The 13455-nt window shown below is 35.0% G+C and overlaps 1 protein-coding gene across 4 annotated transcripts in view; it reads left to right on the forward strand.

Moving 5' to 3' along the window:
* LOC136027173 (glutaredoxin-3-like) overlaps positions 1-13455 on the forward strand; it is a 36716-nt gene that overhangs the window by 6848 nt on the left and 16413 nt on the right. For 3 of the 4 annotated variants that reach the window (XM_065704174.1, XM_065704176.1, XM_065704177.1), the window contains exon 2: positions 8974-9119. In XM_065704174.1, coding sequence (XP_065560246.1) covers positions 9076-9119 — 44 coding nt within the window. In that variant the 5' untranslated portion in view covers positions 8974-9075. Of the gene's footprint in view, positions 1-8973; positions 9120-9773; positions 9833-13455 lie in introns of those variants that run through there. The other variant, XM_065704178.1, reaches the window with a different exon arrangement.

Genomic DNA, 13455 nt, shown 5'->3' on the forward strand with positions numbered 1-13455 from the left:
ACATTAACCTGTACACTGACTACACATCTTTGATTTTTTCAGTAGGAATGACAGGTTGGAGTACCAACGGCTTTGGGACCACAAGATCTTAAATACTTATGTTGCAGAAGTGTTTTCCTTTATTTAAATTTAGCCTTCACAGCAATAGTTATTTCAGAGACTGATTCTTCAGAAAACAAAAGTTTGTAACCAACTCTTTTTTTGGGTGGCCTTGTGTAAATTGAAGTTGGTTTAGTTTTGGAAAATGGAAAACTAGCATGCATATTTTTGGAGGCCTGTTGAAAATCCATCACTTTGTTCATTTAGATAATGATGTTGTCCAAATGTACATGAGCTTTCTGCTAACTCTTTTGAGCTGCTTTGCCACGTCCAGTACTGAATATACCTTGTAATGCTTGAGACTTCTTTCAATACAACTATGAACTATACCTACTTTCTATATGCTTGGGTAACCTGGCTCACTGTGTTTCGATTGTAACTTTCAACAGTCAAGGGTACTTACGAAGCACATCCTGAATAGCAAACTTCATAATTGAATTTCAGTTCTGTGGCACTCATAAATCTAACGAAATAATAATCTCAGAAACGTCAGGATAGGAAGACAAAATATTTTCAACCATCACAACAACACAACTAGCTAGTTAATTCGCTCCATGATCTTCAATTGTTTCTGGCCACACTACACAGTACACCTTTTCTATGTGTTTCCCTGGAAACATATTGGTATGAGAATACACCTGTGAAATTTAAAGTATCAATTTTTTTGTAGAAAAATGATGAAACATTACCATGAGGAAGTGCAAATATATTTTCAAGGTCAAAGCATAGAACTGTTGCAGAACTATTAGCCCTATCCTGTTTCCTCTCCTCTTTTGTCTTGGTTTTACTAATGTAATGATGTTCTATACTCTTCTTTTTTGATCCAGGCAGCTCAATACGATGCTTTTGGACAACATATTTCTCCTTGCATGTGTCACATAAGTCCTTCTTGGGCTTATGAGAAGCCCAGATAGTAATTTTGGTTGAAAATATTCATGAATTCTCAAGGATACAAGAGGCTCTCTTCAGAATTCAGAGTTCTTGATAGAGTTCATAAATTTTAGAAACATTCAGATTTGCATATAAATATTCTTTCTTTGAGTCTGACTTGCAGTAATGAGACTCCATTCTTGGGAAGGATTCATTATACCTTTTCATTATGTCTGTGTCTTCTCTCTTTGTTTTGTTACAGATAATCCTCACTACATTTTGTTGAGTTCTGAGTTCTTTATTTAACATTAAAATCCATAAACAAAAAATTACTTCAAGACAATCTCCCCCATAAGGCTCCATGGCCGGGAAAGAACAGGGGAGAAAAAAATACCAACAACAAAAAAATATAAACAAAAACCAAAAAACAAAATTGAGTCGCCCACCTTAATAATCTCCAAAAAATGACAAGCTAGGCAGGGGGTAGCACATGATTTCACCAACTCAATTAAATATCCAACTCAATCCAGAGACATCAACTCCAAGGGAAACCGGAATAAAAAATAAAGAGACAAAAAAAGAAAAACAAAAAACAACAAACAAACAAAATTATTTACTAGCTAGAAAATCTCTAACATAATTTTTGAACATACCAAACGAGTGGCAGTTTCGTACGAACTCTGGGAGCGTGTTCCAGATCCTGTTGCAAGCTGTCAGAGGGTTGAAGTCAGACCTCACTGACGGTGTGTGAAGAACCAGTAAATTGTTGGAAGTGCGGAGATGATAAGTCGATTGATCAGAAACAAAAGATATATTATTACATAGGACAGCAGGAAGATGGCCGTGCAACTGTAAAAAAAACGAAAGAAAATAGAGAGATTTCAAATCAAGCAAGGGTTTAAGTGAAAAACGGTTAGTTTCCTGAATAAGAGTCCTTGCTTTATCATAAAGTTTTGAAAGTGGCTTCAGAGACGAGGGAAAAGTTGACATCCAAATAACAGAACAATGTGAAACATAAGACTGAACTAGGCTGCAGAACAAGAGTCTAAGAATCGACCCTGGAAATATATATTTGAGCTTTCTAAGGATTCCGAGACTCCTGGAGACTTTCATTTTAATCAGGTCAATATGATGCTTGAACGAAAGATTTTCGTCAAGCAAGATGCCTAGGAATCGAACGTAACGATCCTTAGGTCTACTTAGAGAACCTCTTGATACATTTATTTCATTTAAATCAGGGCAAGCCTTTGAGACTCTGGAGAAAATGAGAGAACATGACTTTTCGACATTTAAGGCAATATAATTTACATCAAACCACTGGATATCTCTTTCAAAAAGGGCTATCATCCTCGAACGAAGATCAGACTCAGTTCTACCAGTTGTGCAAAGAATACTGTTATCAGCAAAAGCAATAAGTGTATCCGGTAAGGACAAACTCTTGTCACAGCTAGTGACGGATACTGGTTGACAAAGATGACAGCAAATGGTAGGTTTTAAATTTTTAACCGCATTAATAAGGTCATTGACGTAGATTAAAAAGAGTATCGGCCCAATGACAGATCCTTGTGGAACACGAGACTCTATTCCAGAAGGATTAGAAAAGTCCAGATGAACCGAGATGACTCGACCAGATAAATATGATAGAAACCATGAATAAGCATTCCCTCTTATACCAATATGGGACATTTTCAGAAGAAGAATCTTGTGTGTTAACGAGTCAAACGCTTTTCGAACATCAAGAAAAAGAGCAGCAGGTATCAAACCAGAGTCAAGAGCTGAATTTAAATAAGTCAAGAGAGTTGCACATGCATGCTCAGTTGAATATTTCGCCCTAAAACCAAACTGAAAATCATGAAAAAAGTCTTTAGAATTAAGAAAATCAAGAAGTCGAGAAAGCATAGCTTTTTCAAAAATTTTACTAAACACTGATAAAAGAGATATGGGACGATAATTTGCAGGATCATTCCTTGATCCACCTTTAAAAAGGATGATAACACGAGCACGCTTTAGAGCACTTGGGAAGACACCATTTTCAAAAGAAAGATTGACAAGTCTGGTGAGGGCACACACAATGACAGGAAGAATGAACTTGACAACCTTAGTCGGAATACGGTCTGGGCCAGAGGATGAAGAACCCCTCAAACAATTGACAATTCTGGCTATTTCAGCTTCTGAGACAGGTTCCAATGCCATTAATTTAGGACAAGGTGGTCCTAGATAAGACCTAAAATCAGGTAGAGAAGAAGAAGGACTTACAGAAGAGGCTGTAGTTTTGCCGATATTAGCAAAATAGGAAGTAAACGCATCTTGAACTTTTAGCTCACCCTCTACATTTTTCCCGTCAATCACAACACTTGAAGGGACAGAAGGAGGCAGAAAAGATGGCCTGATAACAGAATTGATTACTTGCCATGTCTTCCTAATGTCTTTACCGCACGCAGAGAATTTCCTATGATAAAATAACGATTTAGCCCTTCGGCAAAGCGAATTGTAAACTCTTCTATAAGCTTTGAAAAGTTGAAGCCGAGAATCACGCGAAAATGGCTTAGAGCATCTGTAAGCCTTCCAAAGATAATTTTTCTTCCTCCAACTTTTAAGGAGTCCAGGGGTCATCCAAGGATTCAAAGGGGTTGTTCTTTTCGATGCTAGATTCGACTGGGGTGCATTACATGTATCAAAGATAACTTTTTTCAAAGAATCATAAAACGAATTAAACAAAGAATCTATGTCAGATCCATTTTCAGAAATACTCCACGAACGACCTGCCAACCGTGACCTAAGAATATGCAAGCCCTGATCATTAAATTTTAAAGAGGAAAAACCAGCTTCTTGGCTCCTCCTTGGCAACGAATCGGAAAAATCATACATGGAAAAAACAGGAAAATGGTCTGAGATATCACTCATCAATATAGAATTTCGCACCAACGTCAAAGATGAAAAAATATTATCAAGCAAAGAAGCGGTAGTGTTAGTTATGCGAGTTGGAATGCATGCAGAAGGCAGTGTTCCACAAGCGAGCATTGTCGAAAGAAAATCCAAGGACGAGGATGACCTCCGGTCAAACAAATTAAGGTTGAAGTCGCGAGGCAGGGTTGTATCAGTTTTATTACCCTCTTCCTGAGAATAGTAGATTTGCATTCAGGAATATTGAGAGTGGGCAGATAAAAGTTATACAAATTCTTGTTGTAATGCTCTATCCTGTTAAATAGTGTTTCCTGGGGACATTTCTTTGAGTTTCAGCCTTTCTGTTCTGTTTCTTTTGATCAAACTTCACAGTTTTCAGGTAGTGCATTTTTTCTCTCATGCATTGAATTTCCGAAAGTCCTCAAAATTCCTTTTTCACATCATTGGTGATCAGGGATTTACACAAGAACTTGCATGTGCTGCTGCATAAGCTGTTCTTCACTTTCCTTTCTCTACCAAAAACTTTCTTTAATTTTGATCCAAGGTGCATTCACTACTGGATTTAATAAAGCATCTCAAAACACTTAGCAGAAAGCACACATACGTCATTATCCAAATGAACAAAGTGCTGGATTTGAGCAGGCTTCCAACGTTTATGAGTGTGCTAGTGTTCCATTTTACAAAGTTAAACAACTTCAGTTTACAAAAGGCCACTCCAAAAGAGTTGGTTACAAAATTTTGTTTTCTGAAAAGTCAGTCTATGAAATAATTATTCCTGTGAAGTCTAGACTTAAATAAAGGAAGACACTTCTGCCCAATAAGTGTCGAGTATCTTGTGGCTCTAAAGCTGCTGGGTCTCAAATCTGTCATTCCTACATTCCTTAGTCACTCCTGTCATTCCTTAGCATTTGAGCCCTAAGATAAATCTTGGTTATTCCTGAGGAAATATTTGCAAAAAATTGTCTTAACTGAGTAGAAAAAGAACGCAAGTGCTGTCCTGTGCTTTTTTATAACTATCTTAGCAGTAGAAAGGACAGGCAAAAATGCTGCATCTGTTTTTCTTTTGACACAATAAATTTTCATCCAACAGGATGTAAAATTCTACCAACAGGTCTCCAAGACTAGCAGCTCTGGCCAGGCGTTTAATTTGTTCTATCTACCATACATTCAATTTCTTAAAGACCCATTTTTTCTGTTGTGTTTTTCTTGAAGTTTTAAACACTGCAAATACGACCTTTTTTGCTATCACATGGCGAAATGCCAGCCTTTTTCTTGAAATAAATGCGTATTGATAATTCTTTCTTCTCCTTCTTAAATGTCTAAGATGTTAGCTATACAGTTATGACGAATTCCCCTGGTTAAGTCTCTGGTCAGTTATAGTAATTTTTGCTATCACAAAGGGGGAACATGCACTTGCAATAAAGTTGAATTATTGATTTGTATTGTGAGAGGCACTGTACAGCTAAACGAACTACACCGTTAGAAAGCTTGTGAAAAATACGCTGATAGCGTTCATATCTCAATTTTGACTAGGGTGTCAGTTATGACCTTTTTGTTATCTTGTGGCAAGATGACAATGCATGGTTTCTACAGGCCAACTAGTTTGCTGCTAAGCAAGTGGAAAGTTCTGCGTGTAGTTGACCACTAGTGTACTAACTGGCTAGTCAGCTTTGTGCAAGCTGGCTTCATTGCTGGTAAACTCACCCAGTATACTTGAGGCTTTAGGTTAAAAATTCTAGATGAGGGGTTTTTTGCTATTTTAAAAAGTGGTTGAGTTAGGTGAGTGAAACCGTCAGAAGTGTAAAAAAAAACAAAAGGCATTTTTTTCGGTTTGCTTTCAGCTGAATCTGCTACAGTTGATATAAATGTTAATACTGATGTAAGCTAGGCGAATGAAACTTTCAGGAATGTCTTCAGTGATGCCCCTTCTGACAAGCATTCACCCTGTTGGTGGCTTTAAACAAGCTTTGTGTTATTATAGTGAAGTGTTCAGTAGCAGATCTACGGCTCAAATGAGATACAAGGACAGTGTTTTGAGCCTCAAACCTTTGCTCAATCCTGGTTTGTAAAGTATTTAAATTTGTAAACTTACTCTTACTGATATCATAGAAATCGGTTTTTCAAAGCCCAAAGCCAAGAAAAAAAAAAGACTAAAATTCCAAAATTAAGGTAAAATATTGTCTTCAAAATTTAGATAAGTAGGCTACAGATTTATTTCCTGTACAATCTTTTAAGCCCCTGAAATACAGTATGGGTAGATATACTAGCTTGAAAAAAGCATATTGGGGTGTATTTTAGGCCCTAGATTTATTCCTGAATGTTTTGTTTAGCCTAAGTATCTATTTTTCAAAATAGCAAAAAGCCTTTCATCTAGAATTTTACAGTATTTCTGGCCATCATAAAAAAAACAACAATGTAATAGCAAAAGATTTTTACAAGTTGAATCATACAATCGGCATTCTTTTCAAATATATATGGTCAATGGGGAGGGGGGAGGGTATGAATGATTCTGTCAGAATGCCAAACCAAAACATCCTAACTTTCATTGACTCTTCAGATAAAAATAGGATTAGGTCTAGGGAAGGGGGGAGCGCTATAGAAATTAATATCTAATCCCTTTTGATTTCGAGGAATATTTCTGGTCTACGCCTTTACTACGAAAGACAATAGTAACATTAAAACCTAGAACAAACAGAATGTATTCTTTATAAGAGCGGGCTGCGAGTACCTCACCCTCTCGTTGTTCTAGAAACCTTGGAGGAAGCTCATTCAATGGGATATTGAGAGCTCTAATGCCTTTTTAAAAGTCACAAGTGATTGGACAGCTACCAGCCCCTGTCCTAGATTTAAAAAAAATAAATGGTGCATTTGTAACTGCTTAGGATATCTGATCAACATTTACAGGTTCCCATTTTGTTTAGAATAGTTGAAAATATCCGTAAATTGGCATATAAGAATGGCATAACCCCAGGAGTCCCCGGGATAATGACCATAGATCATAGGAATTGTCAATTCTTTACTGACGTATTTTATAGTGGAACACAGGGAGGGGAGAGGATAGCTTTGATCTTTGGAGTCCAATGGTGTTAAACTTTCAGGGATTAGTTCTTGGTAAAAAAAGATCATCAGCATTTTGCTATGGGAAGGGAGAGGGGTTAGGGGCCTGGAAATGAGCCCCAAGAACTTTTTTCCTGGTGAATCTGAAACTTACATCTGTAATTCTATGGGCTAAGGAGACTAATGTACAGCAAAATATTTAAAGGACTGGTCCCTTTGTAATTGGTCTCTCCTCTGTTAAAGGGTTTCAGAAAATTTCTGTATTGCTTCTCCTCAAAATGCAGCCCAAAATTGGGACCAGAAAAGTACCAAATTTCTTTTTCCCACCCACTTCAAATGCAAGGGGCTGTTTTAGAAACTTGGAAATGAATCATTTGATTGAAAATTAACCGTTGTTGGCATTCTTTTAAAGGCTGAAAGCTACTGGAGGGCAATCAGGCTCCCTCTGGTTTCTTTTCTGCTATCTGGCCCATATGATATTAAATCAAATTAAATTTTAAAACATTTCTTCAAATTATTCAAAACCTTGTAAATTAGAATTTAGCAAAGTTATGAGGCTCAAAATGCATTTGTTTACTTTCTTGTAAATATGGTCTAAATCAGCTTCATCTGACTTCCTTAGAATTCAGAAGAGATAAACCTGACATGTTCTGTGTATTTCTTATCTTTCTTTTGACTGGAATTGACTGCCAATTTTGTCTTTGTAGGAATTCGTGTTGCAAACAGGTTAACACGATATGCTTGGTCACTAAAATCCATTTCAGTTTAGGTTTGGCTAACACTTATGCTAACCACTTTATTTTCACTTGATTGGGTTTTAGCTTGGCATGTTAATTCTTTAGTTATTTTATTCTTTTACACCTAAAAGTAATCATCAAACTGATCCTCAATGCTACATTAGTCGACAGGATTTGAATCAGTTTCTACAAAACTGTAGATGCAAATCAATGCTAAAGTGCTTATGGAATAATCTGTTGTTGCTTTCTGGCAAAATTACTATAATTATGAAACAAGATCAATTTAGCAGTATGTATTCTTTCAGTATTTTCATGTATTTTGATCAATCTTATCAGGTTTATTTATTTCATTTATCCATTTTTAGAAACTGATTCAGAAAAATTGCTCCATTAACCAACTGCTAACAAGATTTGCCAGTTTGAGAATTCAGAGGTTGTGACATCAGTGTTTTTTTCTTTCATCTTCTTATCATATTAATTTGTATTCTCATTTATTGAATTTAAAAAGGAAGCCAGTAATGCAGTAGTGTCCTCATGCTGCAATTTTGTTGGCTCTGTTTTTTTTTTTTTTTTTTTTTTTTTTACCAAATCACCAGAATATTTGGTGAGGGGAGAGGGAATCCTGCCCCTGGACAGGATGCCTCTGAGGCAAAAGGGATAAAAGCAAAAACTCAAACTAGCCTCAGAAAATAAATCATATCATCTAATTTTGTCTAGTAAAATTCTATAGCTTTTTATGCTTTGAATTTACTTGTGTATCCTTTTTCCTTGCTGCTTCTGGGGCTTTTCTTGTATTCACTATTTTTCATCAGCTGGGTAGCATTATACTGCATGGGTTACTAGTAGTTTGATTTGAATTTATTGAAGAATAGCATTAAGTGTCAAATTAAATCAATTAATTTTTATTGTATTATTTTTTAATGTTAGTGTAGGACCTATTGGTTAACTATACCTTTTAACTAATATGTTAATTTGTTTAAAGTTGCAAAAAAAAAACTTGCAACAAGAAACGAAATAACTTTCCTTGAATTAAATTATAAAAAACTGATATCTAAGCAAACAAATACAAGGCTCTAATGTAACATAGCCTTAGGATTGCCTCTGCAGTTTTCATTTCTGAATTGTCTGATTGGTTCAATTCATTTTAGAGTAAAGAACACAAACTTGTGTCTGGCAACGGGTTTCTGTGATTGCTTGAACTAGTTCGAAGTTGTTTTGGCAATTAGTTTAGTGCGAAGCTAAATTTTGATAACTTAAACCTACATTGAATGTCATAGATATATTCTAGATTGGATTTTTATTTCAGGAAAAGAATACCTGTAGGGAAATCTCCACTGAGTTTGGTCAAATCTAGATATATCAGTCAAATACTCATCCAAATATTGGCAGTCAACCATAGCATTTTATAATGATTACCATACAGAGTACTGATCATTTTATTGAAACTTGCAAGTAAGTATTTTTTATTGTTTAATTTGCCTCAAAACCTTGTAATTTTGTGCAGTTCTCACAATCCATAAAAAAAATAGTTGAGTATCAAAACTAGTGGCATCAATTCACGAAAATGCAGGGGGTGGGGCAAGTGTTTTTTCTCATGTTTTTCATATACTCATCCAAATATTCTTAATCAGCCATAGTATTTTACAATGATCACAATACAGAGTACTGATCATTTTATTGAAACTTGCAAGTAAGTATTTTTTATTGTTTAATTTGCCTCAAAACCTTGTAATTTTGTGCAGTTCTCACAATCCATAAAAAAAATAGTTGAGTATCAAAACTAGTGGCATCAATTCACGAAAATGCAGGGGGTGGGGCAAGTGTTTTTTCTCATATTTTTCATATACTCATCCAAATATTCTTAATCAGCCATAGTATTTTACAATGATCACAATACAGAGTACTGATCATTTTATTGAAACTTGCAAGTAAGTATTTTTTATTGTTTAATTTGCCTCAAAACCTTGTAATTTTGTGCAGTTCTCACAATCCAAAAAAAAATAGTTGAGTATCAAAACTAGTGGCATCAATTCACGAAAATGCAGGGGGTGGGGCAAGTGTTTTTTCTCATATTTTTCATATACTCATCCAAATATTCTTAATCAGCCATAATATTTTACAATGATCACAATACAGAGTACTGATCATTTTATTGAAACTTGCAAGTAAGTATTTTTTATTGTTTAATTTGCCTCAAAACCTTGTAATTTTGTGCAGTTCTCACAATCCATAAAATAAATAGTTGAGTATCAAAACTAGTGTCATCAATTCACGAAAATGCAGGGGGTGGGGCAAGTGTTTTTTCTCATATTTTTCATATACTCATCCAAATATTCTTAATCAGCCATAGTATTTTAAAATGATCACAGTGCAGAATACTGATCATTTTATTGAAACTTGAATATTAGTATTTTTGTTGTTTGATTTGCCTCAAAACATTACAATTTTGAGTGGTCTCTCACAACGGCCAATAAAAATAGTTGGATATCAAAACCAGTCGCACCAATTCACGCAAATTTGGGGGGTTAGGGCAGGGACTTTTTCAATTTTTTTAAAGGAAGATGTAAAAAAAAGCATTTTTCAATATTGCCCCATTTCGGGGGCAATTTTGTTATTTTTTTCAGTAATATCTTTTTTCACCAAAAAAAGGTATTTTTCTAAATCTTACTGGGAGGTAACTGTCCTCCCCATCCCAATTGACGCCAATGGTCTTTTATGTCAGTTTGAAATTCTATCCCAGCTAGTTACAAACATATGGCTCTCTTCATGTTTCTTTGAGTTGTTTTTTCCTAATTCTTTTCATTTTATTTTCGTTGTTGTCACATAGTTAGTTCGCGTTTTCTCCTGATTTTTCATTGTCCCCTCTTTTTCTTCTGCTTATCTATCTCTCCATCGTCCTCCCCAATTTATCTGAAATTTCTCTCTCCTCCCCCATTTCTCTCTTGCTTTGAAAAGAAAGTAAAAAATCCTCATATTCATATTACTCCGAAAAGAAATGAAAACTTAGTTTTCCTCATTTGAAAATCAGAAAAACAAACAGAAATAAAATATAAAAGTAAGGTAAGACTGTTTACTAATGAGAAACCACAATGACGAGAAACTATATATATATATATATATATATATATATATATATATATATATATATATATATATATATATGTATATATATATATATATATATATATATATATATATATATATATATATATATATATATATATACATATATATATATATATATATATATATATATATATATATATATATATATATATATATATATATATATATATATATATATATATATATATATATATATATATATATACTATCTTTATAAGCCAGCAATAATTGTGTATATGTTTATTTATTTTATTTTGGAAACGACTTCATATATTTTTGGGAAAATTGGCGTCCTGGGATATTTTGGCCTAAAAAAACGATCTAAATATGTCAGAAGTTTAAGAAAATTCTTTAAGAGCCTTAATTTTAGAAGAAAAAAGAATTATGCGGGTGGTGTTATTTTTATGTACATCAGTATTGCAATGACTTTGTCACACTTGTCTGGAAAAATTGAATGCATGGAAAAGTTTACCTTAAATTGCTTAAAGAGCAAAAAAATGTAATTGTAAATTGTAATTGTAAAAATATTTGCATGTAGTTTGACAAGGGATTGCAACAATTCGAAAATCTTAAAACAGAAAACCAAAAGTTTGAAGCTAGTTGAGTTGGAGTGCCACGTCACACTATTTTCATTTCACAGTCTTTGGAAAAAATTCGAAGTTAAAAAAAAACACAAACATGAAAAATACCTGAAATTTTTTAAATTAGTTGGATTTTTTGTCAGATAGAAGTGGCTCGCTACGTTGACGTAACCAGTGAACACAGCCAGTTTTATAATGTCAAAAGGAAGGCTCAAAAAGCGAAAATTTGCAATTATTACAAACAATGATTCTTTAGAACCGCATGAACTATCAAAAGTGATAGGACCGAGAGAATGGCCCAAACATTAAATTTACAATGGGTGAAAATGAACAACCTGGACGACCAATACGGGTAGCTAAAGCAAAGGCCATTGCTAGATTGTCTGAAGTAATAGAAATCCAAAATGAAGAAGAATGACGAATGTGGTTAGAACATATGCAACAGCAAGCATCAAAACTTATCAAAAATGAAAATGAAGAGCAAAGACACGGGTTGTTAGCAGATATGCGAAAACGAAGGTTAAAGCGTGCCCAAAATGAAAATGAAGAGTAAAGACAGGGGTGGTTAGAAAACATGTGAAAACGAGAATTAGAATGTGTCAAAAACGAAAATGAAGAGCAAAGATACAAGGGGTTAGAAGGTATGCAAAAACGAGAATTAGAAAATAAATGCGAAAATTGTAGATCGCCTCCCAGGAGAATACAAACCGTGTAAAAGTTACGATTCTGTAACAGATATAGAAAAAAGAGGAACTGAATTTATTGGAATTTCTCAATTCGATTGATACAGCAGATTTACCGCTGCATGACTTAAAAATAAAGAAAAACGATAGTTGTACTTTTGCGTAACTTATATATTTCAGGAGGGATGTGTAATGGACCCGCATTATTGTAACTGAATTATGAAACATCATAATTAAGGCAAATATAATTACTAATGAAAAATCAGGAAAAGAAGTTCACATATCTCGAGTTACAATGGACTCTACAATGTACTGTTCAACGATATCAGTTTAAACTTCGAGTCGCATTTGCCATGCCTATACATCCTTCATTCTCCGGTCTGACAGCCTCTCTCAGCGAGTGACTACTCCGGCATACCATGCCTATACATAAGTCGCAAGGCCAAACTTTTGAATTTGTTGCTGTCGACTTTAGTTCTCCTGTTTTTTATGGCACTTGGTATTAACCAAGTGACATATAGCAATCGCAAATTCTGTCGGTCTGTCGGTCCCGGTTTTGCTACTTTAGGCACTTCCAGGTAAGCTAGGACGATGAAATTTGGCAGGCATATCAGGGACCGGACCAGATTAAATTAGAAATATTCGTTTTCCCGATTTGACCATCTAGGGGGGGGGAGTGGGGGGCCCGTTAATTCGGAAAAAATTGAAAAATGGAAGTATTTTTAACTTACGAACGGTTGATCAGATCTCAATGAAATTTGATGTTTGGAAGGATATCGTGCCTCAGAGCTGTTATTATAAATCCCGACCGGATCTGGTGACATTGCGGGGGGGTTGGGAGGGGGAAACCTAAAATCTTGGAAAACACTTAGAGTGGAGGGATCGGGATGAAACTTGATGGAAAATAAGCACAATTCCTAGATACATGATTGACATAACCGGAACGGATCCGATCTCTTTGGGGTAGTTGGGGGGGGGGGTAATTCTGAAAAATAAGAAAAAATGAGGTATTTTTAACTTACGAACGGGTGATCGGATCTCAATGAAATTTTATATTTAGAAGGATATCGTGTCTCAGAGCTCTTATTTTAAATCCCGAACAGATCTGGTGACATTGGGGAGGGGAGAGTTGGGAGGGGAAACCTAAAACTTGGAAAACACTTAGAGTGGAGGGATCGGGATGAAACTTGGTGGGAAAAATAAGCACCAGTCCTAGATACATTATTGACATAACCGGAACGGATCCGCTCTCTTTGGAGTAGTTGGGGCGGTTAATTCTGAAAAATAAGAAAAAATGAGGTATTTTTAACTTACGAACGGGTGATCGGATCTCAATGAAATTTGATATTTAGAAGGATATTGTGTCTCAGAGCTCTTGTTTTAAATCCCAAACAGATC

This window comes from Artemia franciscana, chromosome 5 (genome assembly GCF_032884065.1).
Source record: "Artemia franciscana chromosome 5, ASM3288406v1, whole genome shotgun sequence".
Classification (NCBI taxonomy): Eukaryota; Metazoa; Arthropoda; class Branchiopoda; order Anostraca; family Artemiidae; genus Artemia; species Artemia franciscana.